This window comes from Dipodomys ordii, unplaced genomic scaffold, assembly GCF_000151885.1.
Source record: "Dipodomys ordii isolate 6190 unplaced genomic scaffold, Dord_2.0 Scaffold131, whole genome shotgun sequence".
NCBI lineage: Eukaryota > Metazoa > Chordata > Mammalia > Rodentia > Heteromyidae > Dipodomys > Dipodomys ordii.
Genome location: NW_012267347.1, coordinates 677804 through 701643, shown reverse-complemented (window position 1 = coordinate 701643; position 23840 = coordinate 677804). Strand labels below are relative to the sequence as shown.

At 42.5% G+C, this 23840-nt stretch overlaps 2 protein-coding genes and 2 non-coding genes across 4 annotated transcripts in view; 1 reads left to right on the top strand and 3 right to left on the bottom strand.

Annotated features, from left to right (window-relative positions):
* The window catches only part of Sdhc (succinate dehydrogenase complex, subunit C, integral membrane protein, 15kDa), a 31981-nt gene extending 26841 nt beyond the window's left edge, over positions 1 to 5140 (top strand). Inside the window, exons 5-6 of the mRNA XM_013030692.1 lie at positions 742 to 905; positions 4355 to 5140. Of these exons, the coding sequence (XP_012886146.1) occupies positions 742 to 905; positions 4355 to 4459 (269 nt within the window). The 3' untranslated portion in view covers positions 4460 to 5140. The remainder of the gene's footprint in view (positions 1 to 741; positions 906 to 4354) is intronic.
* A 1836-nt stretch (positions 5141 to 6976) lies between these two features.
* The window catches only part of Cfap126 (cilia and flagella associated protein 126), a 24734-nt gene continuing 7870 nt past the window's right edge, over positions 6977 to 23840 (bottom strand). The window contains exons 2-5 of the mRNA XM_013030488.1: positions 8934 to 8996; positions 8647 to 8727; positions 7672 to 7848; positions 6977 to 7374 (exon numbers count right to left, since the gene is read on the bottom strand). Of these exons, the coding sequence (XP_012885942.1) occupies positions 7150 to 7374; positions 7672 to 7848; positions 8647 to 8727; positions 8934 to 8996 (546 nt within the window). The 3' untranslated portion in view covers positions 6977 to 7149. The remainder of the gene's footprint in view (positions 7375 to 7671; positions 7849 to 8646; positions 8728 to 8933; positions 8997 to 23840) is intronic.
* On the bottom strand, positions 19294 to 19366 carry Trnav-cac. Its single transcript has one exon. It is a non-coding gene; the product is annotated as a tRNA-Val (tRNA).
* Trnag-gcc lies at positions 23633 to 23703 on the bottom strand. The gene has a single exon. It is a non-coding gene; the product is annotated as a tRNA-Gly (tRNA).

Sequence of the window (23840 nt, the reverse complement as noted above, 5' to 3'; positions counted from 1 at the left end):
ATATATAACTACATATAATATACTTTATATGAGATATATATGCTATTTATGTTCTATAAAATAGTGTATGTGCATGTTATATAGTTATAATGAATAATTATAGTTATATTTCATATGTAATATAATGCATGATACATGTGTTATATGTGATATATAGTTGTATGCTATATATTACATAATATATAATGCATACACACATATATATATAATTTGAACTTTAGGAAATTTTAGCTATGATATCAGCTTTTTAAAAAAGTATCCTAGAGGCAGGGAAGGTGGCTCAGTGGTAGAGCGCTTGCCTTGCATGCATGAGGCCCTGGGTTCCATTCTTCAGCACCACATAAGCAGAAAAAGCTGGAAGTGGTGCAATGGCTCAAGTGGTATAGCGCTAGCCTTGAGCTGAAGAGCTGAGAGACAGTGTCCAGGCCCAGAGTTCAGGCCCCATGACCAACAACAATAACAAAAGAGTATCTTGTGTTGAGTTGGTATTGAACAGAAATTAATGGCTCTATTGGTATAGAAATGTTAAATGTTATTTTTTTTCTATTTGTACAAGGGTTCATTCAAAATAGAAGGTCTATCGTTCGTGGGTTTAGATTATGAAAACTTGTACTCTCTAAATAGGGAAAGAAAAATGGTTTAGAATTGTATAAGGTGCCAGCAGCTGTCCTAGAAGCTCACTTTTACACTTCATACTTGTTGTAACCAGTGTTGTGATAGGCTCCTTGCTTTTCTCCTCAGTGATCTCTCTTGTTGGCTTGTCATCATTGGTGCTGCCTTGGAACTTTGAGACTTATTTGGAATTTTTGAAGTCTCTGAATCTGGGGCCAACATTGATCTATACAGCTAAGTTTGTACTTGCTTTGCCTCTCTCATATCACATGTGGAATGGGATTCGACATTTGGTAAGTTAAATTTGGATTTGTACATTTTCTGAAAGAAAAGAATGTGAAGGCCACAGTATGGGGGAGGACTTTACTTCATTGCTGATTTTTAAGGCGTGCGTGCGTGCGTGCGTGCGTGTGTGTGTGTGTGTGAGTAATGATTATTCAACCTAGAGTTTCATATTTGTTAAGCCTATGCCTGGGGCTGGGAAGGTAGCTCAGTGGTAGAGTGCTTGCCTTGCATGCATGAGGCCCTGGGTTCGATTCCTCAGCACCACATACACAGAAAAAGCTGGAAGGGGTGCTGAGGCTCAAATGGTAGAGCTCTAGCCTTGAGCTGAAGAGCTGAGGGACACAACCCAGGCCCAGAGTTCTGGCCCCAATATCGACCAAACAAACAAACAAAAAAAGCCTATATTGTACCTCTCAGGTATACCTTTAATCCTTAGAGCTGTTCTGAGGAGAGTTGTGAAAGAGTTTTACTTCAGGTGTTCTTAGGGAAAGATCCCTCCTCTATTTCTTAATAGGTATAAGCCAAGCAGATGCTTCAGTGTGTCAGCATGAACTCTCCCAATGTTAAGAGTGGTGTTATTAAAAGATACTCCTGAAACTAGATCATTTATTAAGCATAGAAGACATATTTATTAAGTAAATATGAACTGATAGCTATTATGTGTTAAACACTATTCTAAACACTGGTAATTCTATTATGAGCCACATAGAACTGCTTTCAGTCTAATATTTCTGTCAACTCAGTGATAAATCTGACTGAATACAAAACTATAATAACCTTTGTCTTTTTAACTTTTGTTGTCTTAACATTATATTGTATTAACTATTTTTATTTCTTTTGAATGACTGGAGAAAAAGCCAAAACTTTAATAGAAGCTAGGTACTACAGATCCTAGCTTTTGATCTTGATTTCGAATCTATCAGTGTATGTTGTTCATACATTCATTACCTTAGTGTTAGTCACGTGCTCTCTCTCTCTCCCCCCCCTCTCTCTCTCTCTCTGTTTGAACTTAAGGCTTACATTTGTTTATTTATTTATTTTGCTGATACCTGATTTGAACTTACAGCCATATGTGCTCTATAGGCTTTGGGGGGGCGGGGCTAACAACTGAAGCCCTACCACTTGAGCCACACCTCAAGTCCACTTTAGTTATTCTTTGTTTTATCTCAATTAACCACCAGAAAACCAGAGTGGTGCTGTGGCTCAAAATGGTACAGTGCTAGCCTTGAATGAAGAAGCTCACCCATCAGGCGCTGAGTTCAATCCCCACAACTGACAAAAGGAAAAAAAAGAGGAGGTGGGGTGGGGAGAAAAGGAAAGAAAAGAGTCTCACAAAAATAACTAGTACAGGGGCTGGGAAGGTGGCTCAGTGGTAGAGTACTTGCCTTGCATGCATGAGGCCCTGGGTTTGATTCCTCAGCACCACATAAGCAGAAAAAGCTGGAAGTGGTGCTGTGGCTCAAGTGGTAGAGCACCAGCCTTGAGCTGAAGAGCTGAGGGACAGTGCCCAGGCCCAGAGTTCAGGCACCATGACTGGCAAAAAAAAAATAAAAATAACTAGTACAAAAAAGGTGAAAGCATGGCTTAATGGTAGAGCACCTACCTAGTTAGTATAAGGCTCCATGTTCAAACACATCAGTACCCCCCCACACACAAAAAGATAGAAAATATAGAATGTAGCACAAATTAATAGTGGTAAATGTTTTTTATTGTTTCATGAACTTTTGTTGTATTTCTGCTGGGTTCTAATTTAAAATATTTTTAAATTTTGGTATGATCATAGTCAAAATTGAGAGTTGTTCATTGGTGGTGAGTGCCTATAGTCCCATAGTTCAGCTGTTCAGAAAGCTGACATGGTAGGATCTGTTGAACCTAGTTTGAATCTGCTTAGGAGCAACATAACAAGTTTCCATCTCAAAAGAAAAAACTTTTTTTGAAAAAGTATTTTAGATCCTCAAAAACATTTTTTAAAATAGTAGTCCTCTGGGGCTGGGAAGGTGGCTCAGTGGTAGAGCGCTTGTCTTGCATGCCTGAGGCCCTGGGTTCGATTCCTCAACACCACATAAGCAAAAAGAAAATCTGGAAGTGGCGCAGTGGCTCAAGTGGTATAGTGCTAGCCTTGAGCTGAAGAGCTGAGGGACAGCGCCCACAGTTCAGGCCCCACGACTGGACCCAAAAAAAATAGTAATTCTCTGATAGGTATTCTCACTAGAAAGGAATTCTATAACTCAATATATCATAAACACTATCTCTTTTTGGAGACTCACAGGATGCACCATAATTGGTTTTGAGAATTTTTTTCTTTCTTTCTTTTGCCAGTCCTGGGGCTTGAACTCAGGGTATGGGCACTGTCTTTGAGCTTCTTTTGCTCAAGGCTAGTGCTCTACCACTTGAGCCACAGCACTACTTCCAGCTTTTTATGTTTCTGTGGTACTGAGGAATTGAACCTAGGGCTTCATGCATGCTAGGCAAACATATTCCCAGTCCCATGTTTTGAGAATCTTTTTTTTTTTTTTGGTCGGTGGTGGGGCTTGAACTCTGTGCCTGGCACTGTCCCTGAGCTCTTCAGCTTAAGGCAAATGCTCTACCACTTGAGCCACCGTGCCACTTTGGTTTTCTGGTAGTTAATTGGAGATAAGAGTCTCATGGACTTTCTTTGCCCAAGCTGGCTTTGAACCATGATCCTCAGATTATAGCCAGTGGTGCCCGACTGTTTTGAGAATCTTGTAGTGAAATATTTACCAAATTTATATGACCACAACTTTTCCTAACCTCATATAATGCCTTATAATAGCAATATTCAGAATTAAGTTTGGGGGCACAAATTCAAAACGTTGTTTTTGTTTTGTTTTTGGATTTTTGAAATGATCTTGCTGTGTAGCCCAGGTTAAACTTGATCTTCCTGCTTCACCCTTACAAGGGCTAAGAGCACTGAAAAAAAGTTTGGTTTGTGTTTTTTGTTTTTGTTTTTTTGTCAGTCGTGGGGGCTAAACTCTGGGCCCAGGCACTGTTCCTCAGCTCTTCAGCTCAAGGCTAGCGCCCTACCCACTTGAGCCACAGCGCCACTTCCAGCTTTTTTCTGCTTTTGTGGTGCTGAGGAATCAAACCCAGGGCCTCATGCATGAGATGCAAACATTCTACCACTGAGCCAACTTCCCAGCCCCCTGAAAAGAAGTTTTATCAGTTCAGTCTAGAAGCTTCTTTATGTAGGGTCTGTGGTATTCCAGTAAATACTCCTCTATCACTATCACATAATAGGACTTGATTTTGTCTTTAGGATAAATGGGTAAAGGTATTATATTGTGGGTTTTGAGGAAGGCAAAGGTGGGATATTCTTTATAATCACACAGAGGTACCTATTTTATGAGGTAAAGAATTCCTTTCTAAGAAAGGAGCTGTAGGAATGACAAGTGTCTTAATTACTAGAAAAAAAATTTTTTTTTTCCTTTTTCTGCAGACATGGGACCTAGGAAAGGGCCTGAAGATTCCCCAGCTCTACCAGTCTGGAGCAGCTGTCTTGGTTCTTACTGTGTTGTGCTCTCTAGGGCTGGCAGCCATGTGAAGATCTGAAGTTCCCATCATTGTCTTCCTGAAAATTATTATACCAATTTATCTTCCTGTTTGTCACTCACCTCCTGCCAATAAAGGTCTTCTGACTTGTTTAGTTCTTTTGCAAATTCCCTTTAGGCTTGGTAGAGTAGAAAAGGTGCAATTTCCCTTCATTTCTAACAGTAGCTGTAAAAATTCTCTTTTCCTGCCCACAGCTTATAGCCTACACTAGGCCTAGGAACCATTTTTCCCTCTCTATATTGGGCTCTAATTTGTGCTGAGAGTCAGCTTTTAGTTTCTTCTTCCTGAGACAGTGGAAACAATGCCATCTCTGTGGCTGCCTGGGGACTGGGGGAAAGGCTTTGGGTGCCACTGCCTGTGGGTTGCTTGTTTAAAGGACAGTTCTGCTCATTGGCCAGAGTCCAAGGCCTTTAGCACCCACATAGTGTAATTGAAAGAAGGGAGATGGGGGTGGAGGGGAATTATCCTGGCCCACCTAGAGCAAGATAAAGAGTTGTTACTTAGAGCTGAGGCTTTGGAAAAAAGACATATAAGTTTGATGCAAGAAGACCCAGAAATTACTCTTGCCTTTTTGTTTTCTATTTCTGGAAAAATAAAACTCCTGGTGTCATGTTTTCTAATCCAAATTCATGTACCAACTTTTTCTAAAACTTCAATTAAAGAACTAATTTTATCTTTGGCTCTCTTTTTCTAGAGAAACCAAAAGGATGGCTGCTGGGGAGTAACCAATTTCCTCCCCCTCCTTTGGGTTTCAGGTATCCCTCAGTATAAACTTTCCCAGTGGAAAGATTGTCATATAAATGACCACAAGAAAAATTTTAGAGGACTAAATATAAGTAGCCAGAGATTTTCGTATCAATCACAAGCCAGAGAAGGAGAAGGGAAGTTAAACATATTGAGAGCATTTGAGTTACTACAGGCTCCAAATTCCCAACGAGAGCTGATATATGCCTCATGATATAGTTCAGCAAATTATCCAGTGAGAAGTGACATCTAAGGGATGATGACCAGCAAAGAGATGATTTGAAGATAAAGATGAATGGAGATTAAGAAAAAAAGAGATTATTGAAATCCTAGCAAATTATAATGAGGAAACTTGTCAGTCATGGAGCTTGAACTCTGGGTTTGGGCGCTGTCCCTCAGCTCTTCAGCTTAAGGCGAGCACTACCACTTGAGCTACAGTGCCACTTCCGGTTTTCTTGTGGTTTATTGGAGATAGGAATCTCAGGGTCTTTCCTGCCTGGGCTGGCTTTGAACCATGATCCTCAGATCTCAGCCTCCTGAGTAGCTAGGATTACAAGCGTGAGCTACCAGCACCTGGCTAAAACTTGGTACTTTTATAATCATATAAGCCACGCTACTGGGTCCCTAAAGCCCTTGATAGGAGTACAGTTTTCATAGTCTTGCATACTCAGGAGTAAAAGTAACCACTTGTCACTGAGTTGGCGGTAAACTTGTTAAAACTATGGGTTTATGGGTTGAAGAGAAGTAACTAATTCACTGTCAGTTGGAAAGAAAGTCATATAAGCTAAGACAATGGGATCTACTATCCCACTAGTCTATCCAGTTCCCAAAGTCTTTACTTCCCCTTTTTTGCTAGACTGGCCCTAGGAAGTCTGATAGCTATCAACTGTATCCTATAGTTTGAGAAACAAGTGTTCAGGAGGGAACACTGATATTGAGACTAGGAAAGGGCATTAAATTTAACAGGAAGATGCAGAGTATGGCCAATGATAAATAGGACCCTGGGAAAGGGATAGAGGACTTTCTGGCTTTGGGGATTGCTTCTTACTATGCCAGTTACTGAAGGAAGAGGATAGCAGAAGAGCTATACTTGTCATCTTGATTTTTCTTCTGTCTTCTTACTTCCATATCTTTTTTTTTAAATAACCTACTTTTTTCTTTTTATTTGTTGTTTTGTTGGTCTCTGGGCTGGGCGCTGTCCCTCAGTTCTTCAGCTCAAGGCTAGCTCTCTACCACTTGAGCCACAGCGCCACTTCTGGCTTTTTCTGTGTATGTGGTGCTGAGGAATCGAACCCAGGGCCTCATGCATGCGAGGCAAGCACTCTACCACTGAGCCACCTTCCCAGCCCCATATCTTGTTTTTATATTTTGTTTAGATTTTTGTCTTCTACATTGGTTTTCCATACCTTCCTTCTCTAAACACATGCATATATTCTAGTAAACAATCCCTACTTTTGGTTTTTAAGATGTCCATTGTCAGAATGAGAGAGTAAATGATTGATTCTTTGAGATTCTACCCTTTTGCTTCAATTCAGATCATTTTTTTCTTGGTCATTTCTGGAGTTGGAACTGACTCAATCCTTACAAAAATGAGTTGTATCCCATTCTTATGAGTATGTACTGGTTGTAAAGGGGTGTTTCATTATGACATTTCCATGCACACGATGTACCCCTCCCCTATCAAACTCTCATCCCCTTCCTTCCCTAATCCTAATTATGACTTATAAGCAGCAGGTGTAGCAGGAAGAGAAAATCCAGATCAGCAAAAGATTCAACAATGTTTATTGTTCAAATTTGTCTTTATAACTTTTCTGTTACACATTTCTGACCTAAGTCTTACTTATTTATTCTCCAAGACGGATTTTTCTCAGTGTGGCCTCTTGAGCTCCTGAAGTTGTAGATTTGCATTTCTGGGTTGTGGCTACATAAAAGACCTGCTTAGTGTTCTAGCACACACATGGGGCTTCCAGGTCCGCTCTTAGGAGAGCTGATTGGGCTTTGGGGACCTGGAGTGTGACCTGCAGAAGGGTGTGAACTTTGGGATTGATCTGGGGAATTTTCAATAGTAGGGGATCTTGGAATTATGGTTGGACTTGATGCTTGCTGTACAGTCTTCGTGACAGACTCCTTCCTGAGTTTCTTCTGATTGTCTGGATCTTTGGGCTGGTTAAAGTTAGAGTGGGAGAGACAATCATGTTTCTCATCAAGCCCAGGTTATTACAATCCACCTTAGAATTCTATCTCCATTCGCATACTGTAAACATGTTTCCTGCAAGAATAGTTAAACTTTAACCTCCCCTTCAGATTAGATTAATTCATTGCTTCAGTCCTCAGAACGTGATTAAAGAGTAGGCAGGAAAAAACAATTGGCTAGTGCTCCCCTGCTGGGCTACAGGTGGCATAACTACACTTTGTTGAGAATACAATAAGGTTTGAGGTTAAGATGGAAAGAATAGATACCTTGCCTAAAATTTCGGGCTGAAGCCCATTAGAGGCCTTAAGTAGATCAGGATTTTTCTGTATCCATTTGGTGAGGGAGGCAGCACCAGCAGCTGTCCGGGAGGTCAAGTTCACGTGAGCAGGAGGTATCTTCAGAGGCATTTGCCAGGTGCCCATGAAAGAACCCCAAGGACTTGCCTGAAAGGAAAAGGGATTTCTCAACAGGGCCAGGAGATTTCTTGTTGGAGGACTTTTGTTTTCTTATTTCCATCTTTTTTCTTTTTCTTTTTGTGTTGGTACTGTGGCTAGGACTCAGGGCTTAGGCAATGTCCCTTAGCTATTTTTCTGCTCACAGCTAGTACTCTACCACTTGATTCAAATCTTTACATCTGACTTTTTGGTGATTAATTGGAGAGTCTCCTTGCTTTAAACTGTCGTCCTCAGATCTCAGCCTCCTAAGTAGCTAGGATTTATGAGCACCTGTAGTACCCTAAGAAGCTAGGATTTATGAGTACCTGTAGTTTATTTCTCTTCTTTACCTTTGGGAGTGCTTGATAATAAGGATAATTGGGGGTTTTAGCTGAGTAGTAGTATACTTGCATAACATAAAGGCTGCTCTGAGTTTGATTCCCAGCACCACAATAAAATAAAAACACACATCCCTGAAAAAAAAACTCAGTTACTTTAACATGAAACAAAGCTGAAAGCATAATCTCATGTTTTGCAGTCACTCCTTTGCTTACTTAATAATGGCGTAAGTGTGATGAGTCCTGTGCATAAATGTCTCACCTGCAAACATTTGTTGATAAGAATCACTCATCAGTTTTAAGGATTTGTGTGTTAAACCAAACTCTTCTGTTGAAAAAACTGGAAGTTTGGGTTACTTACCACAAAATTAGATTAAACTTTAATTTTCTAGATAGTGGCTGCAATCTCCCAAGTGCTATATGCCTCAGTTCTTTACCTTCTTGATAGGAATCCAGATTTGTATCTCACCTTGGAACGGGGCACAGAAGGCAACAGATGACCTCGATCATCAGCAATAATCTGAGTATAGCCTTCTTGGGGAGAAATTGTCTGTGGTGAAGGTGGGAGAGAGAAGTTATTGAAATGAAAAAGAGGGAGGGGGAAAAAGAAGTATCTGGTGGGCTTGGATTAAGGTCATGGAGAGGGCTAAAGTTTAGACAAGGCTAAAAGGGATTAGGCCATAGGAATTATAAGGTATGTAGGCATACTGTAAAGTACTGTAAACTATCCTTATAGAGGCAATGAACATAAAATACCTCTTTTGTTGGCTTGGCAGGAGACCAGTTCTGCAGATACCTGGCTGAGAAGGCTTTCTCATACTGTGGGAAGAAAGATGAGAATACTTGTGTGGGTTACAGGCCCCAAATCTAGGAAATCATGACTAAAACAGAGGTCTGAACAACCATGTATGTTCAAAATTACATCCTGGAATTAGGATGTAATTCATTTTGTTTTTAAAGTGCTGAGGATTGAACATAGGACCTTGTTCATGCTGGGTGGTACAGGGTTAATTTAGTTTAGTGGGTGCAATCTGGCATGTATCTATTGAAAACATGAAATATGACTAGGTGCTTTGTAAATATGAAATGCATTGGATTTTGAAGATCTAGTACAACAAAATCTGATTATAATGTTTAACACTGATTAAATGTTCAAATAATATTTTGGATTTATTGAGTTAAACACTACTAGAATGAACTTTAATTTTCACAACTGCTAGAGGTTTTTGTTTTTTGTTTTTGTTTTGGCCAGTCCTGGGGCTTGAGCCACAGCACCACTTCTGGCTTTTTCTGTTTATGTGATACTGAGGAATCGAACCCAAAGTTTCATGTATGCTAGGTAAGCACTCTACTACTAAGCTACATTCACAACCCTAGAGATTTTTTAAAGAGCATATAAAGTGATTTATTGAAACTGGCTAAGGTCCATTCTATATAGGTAGAAACCATGAGAAGTGTACCAAAAATTAAGAGTATCGATAAAGATAATTTTATAGACAGAACAAATGAAAAACATGTTTAACACAGACAATATGTAATTATGAAAAAAGTAAAACATTATTCTATGATTATTAAAAGTCTTTGCAAATCCCAGCATTGTAGGCTCACACCTGTAATCCTAGTTATTCAGGAGGCTGAGATCTGAGGATAACAGTTTGAAGGCAGCATAGGCAGAAAAGTCCACAAGACTCTTTTGACCAATTAACCACAGAAAAAGCTGGAACCAGAACAGTAGCCAAAGTGGTAGAGCGCTAAATTTAAGTAAAAAAGCTCAGGGACAGTGCCCAGACCCTGAGTTCAAGCCCGAGGGTCACACACATACATGTGTGCATACATACACACACACACACACACTCACACACACATTATACAGCAGGGAACTAGTTGTTGATGTCCATATCCTAGATACTTTGAAGGCTGAGCTCTGAGGTTAGAGGTTCAAAGCCAGCCTAGGCAGACAAATCTAAGAGATTTATCTCCAATTAACCTGCAAAAGACAGGAACTAGAAGCATGGGCTTAAGTGGTAGAGTACCAGCCATAAGCAAAACTGAGTTCAAGCTCCAGTATCAGTACCAAAAATTTTTTAAATGGTTTATAAACATGGCAAAAGGCAGGAGCAGATCTGTAATCCCAGCACTCAGTAGGCTGAGGCCAGAGGATCAAGAGTTTGAAGGCAGCCTGAACCACATCAAAATTTGAATCCAATCAATTAGAGTCCCTGCCTCAAAACAAAAGAACAACAACAAAAACTAACTTTGTTGTTAGCTTTTTATTTTTCTTTTTTATTTACTTATTTATTTTTTGTCAGTCATGAGGCTTGAACTCTGGGCCTGGGTGCTATCCCTAAGCTCTTCAGCTCAAAGCAAGTGCTCTATCACTTGAGCCACAGCACCACTTCTGGTTTTCTAGTGGTTAATCGGTGGTAAAAATCTCACAGCAGGATGGGAAGGTGGCTCAGTGGTAGAGCACTTGCCTTGCATGCATGAGGCCCTAGGTTCTATTCCTCAGCTCCACATAAACAGAAAAAGCTGAAAGTGGAGCTGTGGCTCAAGTGGGAGAGTGCTCGCCTTGAGCTGAAGAGCTAAGAGACAGTGTTTCAGGCCCAGAGTTCAAGCCCCAAGATTGACAAAACAAACAAACAAAAATTCCTGCTCCAGCTGGCTTTGAACCACACTCCTCAGATCTCAGCCTCCTGCGTAGCTAGGATTATAGGCATGAGTCACCTGCACCCAGCTAGCTTTTTATTTTTTTTGGGGGGGTCCAGTCGTGGGGCCTGAACTCTGGATCTGGGCACTGTCCCTCAGCTCTTCAGCTCAAGGCTAGTGCTCTACCACTTGAGCCACAGCACCTCTTCTGGCTTTTTTTCTTTTTGCTTATGTGGTGTTGAGGAATCGAACTCAGGGCCTCATGTATGCAAGGCAAGCGCTCTACCACTGAGCCACCTTCCCAGCCCTATTTATTTTTAAATCAGCATACATTAGGCATAGAAGAGGAAATTTCATTGTGATATTTTCATCCATGTATACAATGTATCCTTGTCACACTAACTCCCCTCTATCATTCTTCCTTACTCCACTTCCTTCTAAAAATAATTTCAGCAGGTTTCACTGAAGAACATTAACTTTGAATTAAGTAAAATAATTTCTTACCACCAAAGAACTGCATTCTTTTCATTAGTACCACAAATAGTTGTATTCAGTTGTTACATTTTAATTTTTTGGGGGGGGTCTGGTTGTGGGGCCTGAACTCTGGGCCTGGGCGCTGTCCCTCAGCTCTTCAGCTCAAGGCTAGCGCTCTACCACTTGAGCCACAGCGCCACTTCCGGCTTTTCTGGTGGTTTATTGGAGATAGGAGTCTCACGGTCTCTCCTGCCCGGGCTGGCTTTGAACCGCGATCCTCAGATCTCAGCCTCCTGAGTAGCTAGGATTACAGGCGTGAAAAAACTTCATGTTTTTATTTAGCTTTCAGACTCTATGCTATGTCTTCAACACTTTCATAATCATTTCCACTCCTCAAAAAACACATTTGAGAGTGAGGAAAGGGAGGTAACACTCTCCAAAAAGAAATGTACTCTTGACCTGACTTATGAACAGTAACCCCTCTGTATATAACCTTTATAATAACAATAAAAATTTTTAACCCACATTTGATTCTATCATGGACACATTCAGCACTCTGCCCAGGCTAGCCAATCTCAGCTTCCTGAAGAGCTAGAAGTACAGACTCTGTGTCTGGCTTACAAAAAATTTATATTGTTAGATAAACTACCATGTACGAATTTATAATAGCCCCCAAGTCAGCAACTTCAACTTTTAATATATTTTTCTTCCCATGACCGAATTTTAAAGCTTAAAAAAATGATGCGTAACCAATTGTTATTAAAGACTTATCTATTTCATGTATGCTTCAGGAGACAGGCTGACTTCTTGAATCACGGTCACTAGTAATATCATCAGCTTCCAAGCTATAGCACAAGCTATAGCTACTAGCCTCCAAGTAGCTCCATGCTACCTCCCCGGTATAGGTGTTGGCTTGGAGATCTGGCTTTTACTTCATTTCCTTAGCTAACAGGATTGTATCCAACCAAGTTACTAGTCAAGTTTTAAACTATTTATAGCCCCTGTCCCACATGGCCTTTCTTTTCCTTCCTTCCTTCCTTTCTTTTTCTTTTGTAGGTCGTGGGGCTTGAACTCCTTCAGCTCTTCAGCTCAAGGCTAGCACTCTACCACGAGCCACAGCGCCACTTCTGGTTTTCTGATGGTTACTTACTTGCCAGGGCTGGCTTTGAAACATGACCCTCAGATCTCAGCCTCCCTAGTAGTTAGGATTACAGGCATGAGCCACTGACACACGGCCAAGCCTTTCATTTTCTTATAGGAAATGAAAACACAATTCTGAACAAAGTATGCATGTGCAGAGAGATAGATTGCTACACACATACATGCATCTGTAGATGTGTCTCTGTAGATTTCATATTGCTGAGCTAATTTCCCTTCCTGAGACTAAGGCTCCCTCTAATGGAGACTACTATTACATCTTCCTTTAGCCCCGATATACCGAAAATATTCTGGGTTTTCTTTGGTTTTAAGTTTTAGCAAAGTTTTGTTCTAGAATAATAGGTCTAAAGGAGCAAGAAATGGAGAAGAGAAACATTTTCTGCCATGCAGGAGTTAAAGATTTCTTGGTAAGAATCGTGTTTGTGTGTGTGTCCTAAGGCTCTTGTACTCAAGACCTGGGCGCTATTGAGCTATTTTGCTCAAGTTTAGCATTCTAACACTTGGCCACAGCTCCACTTCTGGCCTTTTGGTGAAACAGTTCAGGGAAAAGCACCCAGGGTCTGAATTCAAGCCCCACGACCAACAAAAATAGATCAATAAAATAATTTAAAAAATCAGAATTTAGACCCAGCACCATTACTTGATAGAATCGGAAACACATCTCATCACACTTGATCCTAGCCAAAAGGCTGATAACGCCTTCTTTACAACCTTATTCCTTCATCTGTAGCATTTCAGTAATAGATGTTTACCAGATCATTAAAGAGTATTAGCTATACTAAGTTAGACTGATACAGCATAAATGTAAAATAAGCGCCAGACATATTAGCAAAATGAAGATTGAAAGCTACTTAAAGGGCATTTCCCAACTGTGGAACTCAATTTCCCGAGTTGACAGGCTCCCGCAGAAATGACACACAACTGGGACCAGAGGATTAGTTGGGGTGTGGACCCGTGAATGGCGGGGACAGGCGGGCAGACGTTAGTGTGACGTGTTCGGGGACGGGCCCGCCGCTCCCCTGCCGGGAACACAGGCCGGGTTTCCTTGCCCTGCGGGGAGGGAGCCCGGATGGGTTTCCGTTCCCTCGCCACACCCTGCGCTCGGCTCCGCCTCCCTCACACGAAGTCCACGTCCTGTCGCGTCCGGCTCTGCTGCCGGGAAATGAGATCAGTCCTTTTCCCTATCTTCCGGCTCGACTCCAACCTCACTTACCGGAAGCTATAGACTTCCCTCATTGGACCCGAGTTAACGGAGCAGGGGGCGGGGCGGGGCCGTGCGCGATCAGGAAACGGGGCAGGGCACGGGCACAATGGGGCGGGGCCATCCACGGGCAGGAGGCGGGGCGAGGCGGGGCTAGAGTGGAGCGGGGCCATCCGCAGACCAGCCCTTGGCTTCCGGAAAACTCCGACTGCCTACCTTCTGGTCTCAGGATCCTCTGCTGAACTTGATGTTTTTGTAACCTAAGGTTAGCCAGGAGAAGTTGGCCAGTGTGCAGGGTCAGTGCCCAGGCTCACCTGTTACTCCTGCACACACTCAGGCACACCTAAGCACACACACCCAGAAACGAGCCTCTAAGAGACACTTGTCATAACTCCAGAGGTTAGCCAGAAGCTTCATTTGCATTTCATTATAGTTATGGTCATATGCCTATACCTCTCTCAAATGGCCATCTGGGCTTTGAGGACACCTTATTAGGTAAGCCCTACCTGGGTCCCGGTTCTTGAAAATGCCCTCCTAGGGCTGGGAAGGTGGCTCAGTGGTAGAGCGCTAGCCTTGAGCTGAAGAGCTGAGGGACAGTGCCCAGGCCCAGAGTTCAGGCCCCACGACTGGACCCCCAAAAAATAATAATAACAATTAAAAATTTATGTGAACAAATATTGGGGTTAAAATCATAGGAAATGGAGAATGCCTGACTCAACCTGGAAGTGGATTTTTTGGATGGTTTCAAAGGGATTTGAAAATATATGGAAAAAATAAAAAGTACAATATAAGTACAACCCTGTCTTAAGTTTGTTAATTATTAAACATAAAAAGGCTGAATAGATGATGTATTGTATTAAACAATATGCTAGACTTGTTTCACACCACTTAGCTTAAACAGTTGGTGGGATAGTCATCAATTTCCATGTAACCCATTAATGCTTTGCTTTTCTTAAAAATTGATTACGTGCTTAAATAAACAAAGAATCTATGTCACAATCACACACTGTATAAAAATGTTAATTCTCCTCAATAAAGATACACTCTTTTGAGTCTGTGTCTGTTTATCACTTCACCGACTCCTTGCCCACCTATCCCGAGATCCCTGTCCCGTCAGTCCCAGTGCTCTGGCCGAGCTGGTCCGTTGCAAAAAAGTCCATAATCATGTCCATACTGTTTTTCTTTTCTGTCGGTCATGGGGCTTGAACTCTGGGCCTGGGCACTGTCCCTGTGCTCTTCAGTTCAAGGTTAGCACTACACCGCTTGAGCTACAGGGCCACTTCCGGTTTTCTGGTAGTTTATTGGAGATAGAGTCTCATGGACTTTCCTGCCTGGGCTGGCTTTGAACTGTGATCCTCATTTCTCAACCTCCTTAGTAGATCAGCTTATAGGTGTGAGCCACCATGCTGGGCTATGTCCATAATCTTAGCATAATCATTAAATCTTATCCAGAGAAATGCCTAAGACCCCAGAGCTTCCTACACTTGACTGCTTTGTGGGGGGTGTGGGGTGTGGGTGTGTTGGTCATCCACTTTTGGCTTTTTGCTGGCTAAATGGAGATTGCAGTCTCAAGGATTGTCTGCCTTGACTGGTTTTGAACTGCGATCCTCAGACATCAAACTCCTGAGTAGCTAGGATTATAGGTATAAGCACATGGTACCTGACTTCAGTTTTCTTTGAAGGTGTTCTATTGCTTTACAGTCACTTCTGTTTCAATGAAATCTAACTTTTGTCTAAATAAGTCTTCTCTGTTTAAAACTAATTTATTTATTTTTTTTTGTTGGTCCTGGGACTTTAACTCTAGGCCTGGGCACTGTGCCTCAGCTCTTCAGTTCAATGCTACTGCTCTACCACTTGAGGCACAGTGCCACTTCTGACTTTTTCTCTTTATGTGGTACCAAGGAATAGAACCTAGGGCCTCATGCATTCAAGGCAAGCACTCTGCCACTGAGCCACCTTCCCTAAAACTAATTTCTATGTCTTCCCTGACAGTAGAGCAAAATATGAGTTTAATTTTAAAAAAAAAAAGAGAGAAAAAGATATGACAGTATTGTTAGAGAAAAGAGTAAGAGACAATCTGACATCAATCATAGAGGAAAGCAAAGTAAAATAGGTAGGTACCATTCTAGTGGCTGGAAACAAAGGACCAGGGTGTACAACAGGAGGAACAATAATAAAACCAACATGATGAATTTTTTAAAAAATCGCATGCACAGCCAGACACCAGTGGTTCATGCCTATAATCCTAGCTATACTCAGGAGGCTGAGATGTGAGGATCACAGTTCAAAGCCAGCCCAGGCAGGAAAGGCCTGACACTCTTTTTTTTTTTTATGTCAGTTGTGGGACTTGAACTCTGGGCCTGGGCACTGTCCCTCAGCTCTTCAGCTCAAAGCAAGCGCTCTACCACTTGAGCTACAGCGCCACTTCCGGTTTTATGGTGGTTTATTGGAGATAGGAGTCTCACGGTCTCTCCTGCCCGGGCTGGCTTTGAACAGTGATCCTCAGATCTCAGCCTCCTGAGTAGCTAGGATTACAGGCGTGAGCCACCAGCGCCCGGCGTAGGCCTGACACTCTTATCTCCAATAAACTACTCAGAAAACCGGAAGTGGTGCTGTGGCTCACGTGGTAGAGTGTTAGCCTTGAGCTGAAGAGCTGAGGGACAGCGGCCAGGCCCAGAGTTCAAGGCCCATGTGTACAACAGTTAAGAAACAAGCATATGGGCTGGGAAGGTGGCTCAGTGGTAGAGCACTTGCTTTGCATGCCTGAGGCCCTGGGTTCGATTCCTCAGCACTACATAAGCAAAAAGAAAAAAGCCAGAAGTGGCGCTGTGGCTCAAGTGGTAGAGTGCTAGCCTTGAGATGAAGAGCTGAGGGACAGCACCCAGGCCCAGAGTTCAGGTCTCACAACCGGACCCAAAACAAAACAAAGAAACAAGCATATGTTAAATACTACATATTAACCCCAATGGATTGAGATTAACACTCTATTAAGATCTATCTAGAACATGACAAATTATACAGGATTCTAGACACTCACAGTGAGACCCAAAGATGATAATCTTAAGAGAAAATCACCAAACTGCAATACCTAAGCACCTCTTCATATGTGCATAAAGTAATGTACATACTGAAATGAATTCCAAAGATAAGGAAACAAAAGACCTTTTCTTGATTTGTCTTTTTGTTTTCTGATGACTCTGAATTCTTTACCTCATATGCTGTATATACACGTGCACATCTGACAGAAGGTGTGGGGAGGACACAGAATTAGTAGAATTAGGAGCAAAAGTGCAGCAGCAGAGCCCACTGGCTACACTGGATATTGATGAAAGTGAACTACACAACTCATGGGCGGAGATGGGAGGGAGGGAATGGGAGAGAATGAGGAAATAGAGGATACTATGCAAAAGGAAGGAAATATACTTATTAACTAACATATGTAAAGGCAACCCTACACTGTATATCACCTCTAAAACAATAATAAAGTAATTTTAAAAAATTCATCTAGGAGCCAGGAGCTGGTGGCTCACATCTGTGATCCTAACTACTCAGTAGGTTGAGATCTGAGGATCAAGTCTATGGGACTTAAACTCAGGGCCTGGGCAGCCAGGGCACCATTTCCTATTTCTTTTTTCTGTGATACCAAGGAATTGAACCCAGGGCTTCATACATGCTAGGCAAGCATTGCACCATTTCCTATTTCTTTTTTCTGTGATACCAAGGAATTGAACCCAGGGCTTCATACATGCTAGGCAAGCATTCTTACCACTAAGCCATATTCCCACCCCCTCCATGAGACTTTTTTTATCTCCAGTTAATCACCAGAAAACCAGAAGTGGAGCTGTAGCTCAAAGAAGGAGAGTACTAGCCTTAAGCAGAAAACTTCTGGGACAGCATCCTGTCCTTAAATTTAAGCCCCATGACCCCCCCAAAAAAAATCTATCTAGGAAGTGGAGGTATTATAGCTCAACTGGTCCAGAGTATACCAGCTATAAGCAAAAAAAGCCAAGTGAATGTTCGAGGCCCTAACAACAACAACAACAAAAATCTGTCTAAAATTATTGTGGTGGATATATATGTATATACATATGTATGTATAGATACATATTTGTTTCATCATATTTTTAGAAAAATATTTATGTATACAGACCAATTTTCAAATATGAGTATTTGGGAGGAAAGTACTAGTTTTGAGTTCATATTTACACTGGGAGCCAAAAGGGGCTGCTGAATAAATGAAGTCACATGTTTGAACTGGGCCAAGAAATCAAGTCTGGTTCAAGGGCAGAAGGGCAGATTCTTCTTTTTTTTTTTTTATGTCTTCTACATTGGAAAGAATGTGGAAGAACTGAAACCCTAATATGAACTGCTGGTGGAAATGTAAAATGGTACATCTATTTTAGAAAACTCACAGTTAAACTGGGACTGGGGATGTGGGAAGGAGGAAGCAGAGCAGGAGAGGGAAGAGGAGGAGGATCACCCAACTCAGTCATCCTCAGTCATTTTCTTTGGAAAATACCTAGGAATATAGGTATAGAGCACATCTTCATGAAGTCTTGCCCAGAGATGTTCACAGAAGTTATATGTGTGATGTGTCCAAATGGGAAACAATCAAAAAGGTAATCAACAGATGAAAGATAATGCCCATACAATGAATATTACTAGAAAAAAAAGGAACAAGTCAGGCACTGATGGATCATGCCTGTGAGCCTACCTACTAGGAAGATGAAATCTGGAGAACTGCAATCCAAAGAGGTCCAGACAAAGAAGTTCACTAGACTCCATCTCCAAAATCACCAGCAGAAAGTAGGGCTGTAGTCATGGTTCAAGTGATAGCTCACCAGCCTGTGCCTGACTTTGACTTCAAATCCCAGTGCCACACACACACACACACACACACACACACACCAAAGAAAGAAACAATGACAAAATAATAAGAACAAATTGATACACACACAAGATGAATCATAAAATAAGCCAAGTTAACATGTCACCAAACTCAGATTCAGAAGCTTGTCCCACAGGAAAACCAGTATCTGAGATATGAATGTTAGGAGAGAAAGAAGAGTTCCTTCTGAGTGTCAGAAAGGACAGGACACAGAAACTGAAAGGGTTCTACAGAAGCACAGATAGATGCATGCCAGTTTCAAAAGTCTAGCTGCAGAATCAAATAAGCAAACAAACCAGGCCAAAAACAAAACAAAGGCTGATGATTCACACCTGTAATCCTTAGCTACTCAGAAGGCTGAGAACTGAAGATTGAAGTTCAAAGTCACCCAAGGTAGGAAATTCAATGAGGCACCTATCTCCAATTAACCACACACACACACACACACACACACACACACACACACACACACACTCCACAAGTGGAGCTGTGGCCTTGAGCAAAAAGCCCAGACCTTGAGTTCAAGCCAAAGGAAAGAAGGAAAGAGGGATGGAGGGAGAGAGGAAGGAAAAAGAAAGAAGAGCAAAGAAAAAGAAAACCAAAACATTAGTCTTGGTCCACATGAACCAAGTCATCCCGTAGGGACATCAACGGGTGCCTTCTTGCTGGGCGCCCTCCAACCGGCTTAGCCCCAAGATCTCCAGTTCTGGCAGATTATTTTAAGAGAGGGAAAAAAAGCGAAAGGAAGTTGTTTCCGCCCGGTTTCGAACCGGGGACCTTTCGCGTGTGAGGCGAACGTGATAACCACTACACTACGGAAACAAGCTGCTGCCAGCCCTGATAGGAATAACCCTTGAAGCATAACCTTTCATCTTTGTATCGTTACCTAGCTCACAACGAAAGTATTTAAACCCTGTTGTATTTTTCTACTTGATACTAGCATCAATTAATTGTACAAGGGGCTTTGTTTTGACATGTCCATATCGACATCGCATGTACCTTAATCAGATTCACCTCTCCCTCAATTCTCTCATTCCCTTTCCTTGATTCCCAAACCAGTCTCAACAAGCTTCGTTGGGCACCCCCCTCACCCAGCGTGGGGAAACATTCAGCAAGCTCGAGAGAGTCCGGCAGACACGGAGAACTGGAGAATGCCTGCACGATTAGGACCCCAGCCAGAATCCCTGAGGCGGTGAAGCAGCGAGCCCAGACTTCCCCAATGTTCCTTGGGGAGACTTCCTGATCCTGTGGATACAGGGGTGTGCCCTGCTCTGGTCAGGCCACCCGAGGGCACTTAGCACGTGTGTTCTGCTACGGGAGTGGAGAAAAATGCAGTCCCCCCACCCAGGACCCCCAAGTGATGGGCTTGGACTTGAGGGAGTTCAGGTCCTATTTGAAACAATAAACATTAAAACAACAAACCTTAGGTTTGTCTTTAGAAGACACTTTTACATGTTCTCATTTTTTAAATATAATACGACAACGAAAGTATTAAAACCCTGTTGTATTATTTTCATTTGATATTAGCATCAATTATTGCAAGAGTTTTTGTTTTGGCATGTCCATATCTGCATCCCATGTACCTTATTCTGATTCACCCCTCCCAGACTCCCCCATTCCCTTTCCCTAATTCCCAGGCCAATCTCAACAAGTTTGGTTGTAAAAACAACACACACACAGACGTACACTCACCCAACAGGAACTTTCACATAACTGGTGTTCAATTTTTAGTATATTGCTAATTGTTCACATATGCACTTGCAGAATTTTAATTGTATTGATCCCCTCATTTACTCTCACTTTCTCGATTTCTACTACCTTTTATTGTTAACTGCTTTCAATGAGTTTCCTGAGATGAATAAACCCTAGAAGAGAAAGGAAGCTAGAACCTACAGCAGAAAGTGGATTGTGGGGTGACTAATTACAGGGGCTGTGTAACTGAGCTGGGAGAGAGTGTGAGACCCGGCGTCTGAGGGAGTGATGCTAGGTTGTAAGCAGAGACATTTTCAGATTAAGCCACTTGAATAGAAAGTTTGTTTAAATAGGCTTAAACAACAAAGGGAAAATATTAATTCTATGTGCTAGGTATATGCAGGATTCAGGAAAATCTTTATTTAGATTAGCCTTTCTTCCTCCATTTGTTGACTATTCTCAGCTAGATAGTGTACTCATACTCTAAAAATGCCCCAAATTCCCGACATAGGGTACTAGCTTCATTGCTCATATCCAATGGAAGAGTGTTTATATCCTGCAGAATTCATTATTAGGCAGTAATCATGCTGTGTATAAAATGGGTCAGATAGGCTGCTATCACTTGGAGACTACTCTTGAAGTTTCAGATAAAATCAATCCCTCTTAAATTAACTGACTGACAAATTCAAGGCCTCTCTAAAAGAAAAAGAGGTAGATTTCCTGCAAACCACCCAGGCTGGAAAGTACTTGAGACTCTTACCTCACTATGGAAAAGCTGGAGTTGGAGGCCTGGCTCAAGTGATAGAGCACTAGCCTTGAGGGGAAAAAAAAGTGAGGAACAGTGCCCAGGCCCAGAGTTCAAGTCAGGATTGGCACACACACACACACACATACACACAATTGCCTGACCAGAAAACAAGCCAAGATCACAGTGAAGAAAGTACTAAAATAAGCTACTAGATCACAAGAGAGAAATGCTGTACTGTTTGAGGTAACACTTCAAGGTAAAAGTTCTCAAGAATAATTCAAGGGCTACAAGAATATTTACCTACTATGCCTCTAGCCTATTAAGCATGAAACCCTAAATTTAAATTCAAGTACACTTCCTCCCAAAAACATTAATTTATGGGTAGCAAGTAGCTTTAGGTGAAGAAAGCATCAACAATCAGGGCAGAAAATAGAAAAGTATTTCTGGCAATATTTTCAGATAGGTTCTTTTCTTCTCTCGTCTTTTTTTTTTTTCTTCTATAATCTAGGTGATGCTTCCATACCTATGGTTTCCTAGGTGGGCTGGGTAGCTTCTGAGTCAGACTAAGCTGATAGGAATCTAAGGAATGAGGAGGAGGAAGCAGAATAAGGGAGAGCAGGAGCTCATGAGTGCTTACTGAAGGAAAAGTGAGAGAAAGCCTGTGGAAGGAGGATGGGTTCTGGAGTGTGAAGCATAGAGAATATGGATAAGTGGCCCAAACTGGCTGTATAAAATGGGCCTCCTATGGAGGCAAAAAGGAATTTACCGGAAGTGGGCTGAAGGTAGAATAATATCTGTAAGGTCCGCTGCTGGATGGCTAGCAGACTCCACCCCCCTCGCAGCAAAGTCTCCCCCTAGTACCTGTGCTACCTGGAAGAGGTCATATCTGCATCCGCTGAGGTCACATCTGAATTTGATGTAGCCACACATTTCTCCGCCCATACCCTAGATAAGGCCTAGCCCGGGCCCAGATGCTCTCTTTCTCTCTCTGTTCCTGTCTCTCTTGCTGCTCTTTTCTAGCTCTCTCTGCTTCCTCTCTTTCCTCTTTCCCAGCTCTCTCTCTCTTTCACAGGCCTTTCCCAGCCACGTGGAGTGCCACCCTTGCCTGGTCCCAGCAGGTCTACTGAATAAACCTACCCCTTACCTGAATACCACGTGAGTGCTGCTGTTCTTACCTCTCTCTCTGCTTTTTTCTGTTTCCTCTCTTCCCAGCTCTCTTTCATTCCCAGGCCTTTCCCAGCCATGTGGAGTGCCAACCTTGCCTGGGCCTAGCAGGTCTACGGAATAACCCTACCCCCTTACCTGAATACCACCTGCGTGGTGCAATTCTTACTCGGCAACCTCTTTTTTTTTTTTTATTGTAAAGATACTATACAGAGGGTTACAGTTACATGAGTGAGGTAATGAGTACACTTCTTCTTGAACATTGTTAGCCCCTCAATTGTTTTCCCCCTACCATCCCCTCCCTCCCTCCCTTCCCCGAAGTTCTTTTTTTTTTTTTTTGATTGTGATTAAGTAATTACATAATTTCTAAGTCACAAGTTCATTCTAACTTTCCTGGAGCAAATTGTCTATCACAGTCTGTAATGTTATAAACCATACATGTGATCAGCAGCATGGGGATATTTAGTAGTGGTTCAACCAGATGAGCAGGAGTTCTTTGTTTCTTAAGTCCTGTTAGTTTTGTCGTATCACCTAACATTTTGGATTTAGCATCCACTTATCAGGGAGACCATGTACCGCTTGTCTCTTCGCTCTTGGCTTACCTCGCTCAACATGATTCCTTCTAGCTCCATCCATTTCCCTGCAAATGCCATTATTTTGTCATTTCTAATGGCTGCATAATATTCCATCGGCAACCTCTTTTTAAAAACCTAACAATATCAAGATCCAGTGGTCAGAGAAAGAAACAGAAAAACACATAGACCAGAGAATCAGAAAGTACTAGAGAAAATATGACAGAATGACGGGAATATCAAAGCACTGCTCAACATTCAAATACTACAAAGTGTTTACAGTGGTAGGCAAGGATGGAGGACTCGAGTAAAATCTCTTCTCCATTAAGACCACCCACACCTTACAAAGAACAAGTTCATGTTTGAGAAGGTAATTCAGTGATGCCCGAGGAGCAGACACTGTGCAAGTGGTGAGCCTTGAGCCAGGCTGTGGATGATGGGAGATGAGGGGTTTGGGTGGGGTGAGGTGGAGATGGTAGGTGTCAGCTGTGCTGCTGCGGGGATTCGAAGACATGCTGTGGCTGAGGGTGGCATAGGGGAGACAGCATATTCATGGGGCATGGTAGCCCTGGAAGTCCCGGGAGGTCCATGGGATGCACGGATGATAGTGGGGCATGTAGGAGAGCTGAGAACAGGTGTTGTGGCCATTGGAAAAGTGTACTTGTGGGCTGGTTAGTGGTTTGGAGAGAGGGGGTAGGACATGTCAGGAGGGGGGTTGATGGGGTGCCGGGGGGGACAGGATGCAGGTACACTGTGGTGGGGTGTGTGCGTGTGTGTTTGAAATGGTGTGAGGTGAAGGACTAGTGGGCAAAGATGGAAGAAGGAATATTTTCTGTCTGACCGTGAGCGTGTGTGAGTGTGTGTGCACACGCGTGCATAGGCTAAGGGCCAAAATAAGGGTGGGCAATGTACTGCATGGGCCGGGAATCGAACCCGGGCCTCCCGCGTGGCAGGCGAGAATTCTACCACTGAACCACCCATGCACAGTCACCAGTTGCCTTCTGCTCAAGGCACACATGTGCTCGCAGGCTGGCCAGGCATAGCTGTTGCCTCCGTGCCCTCTGTGAGCAACTGCTGATTTCACATGTGCGCCAGGGTCCCCCCGGTGGCACAGGATCCA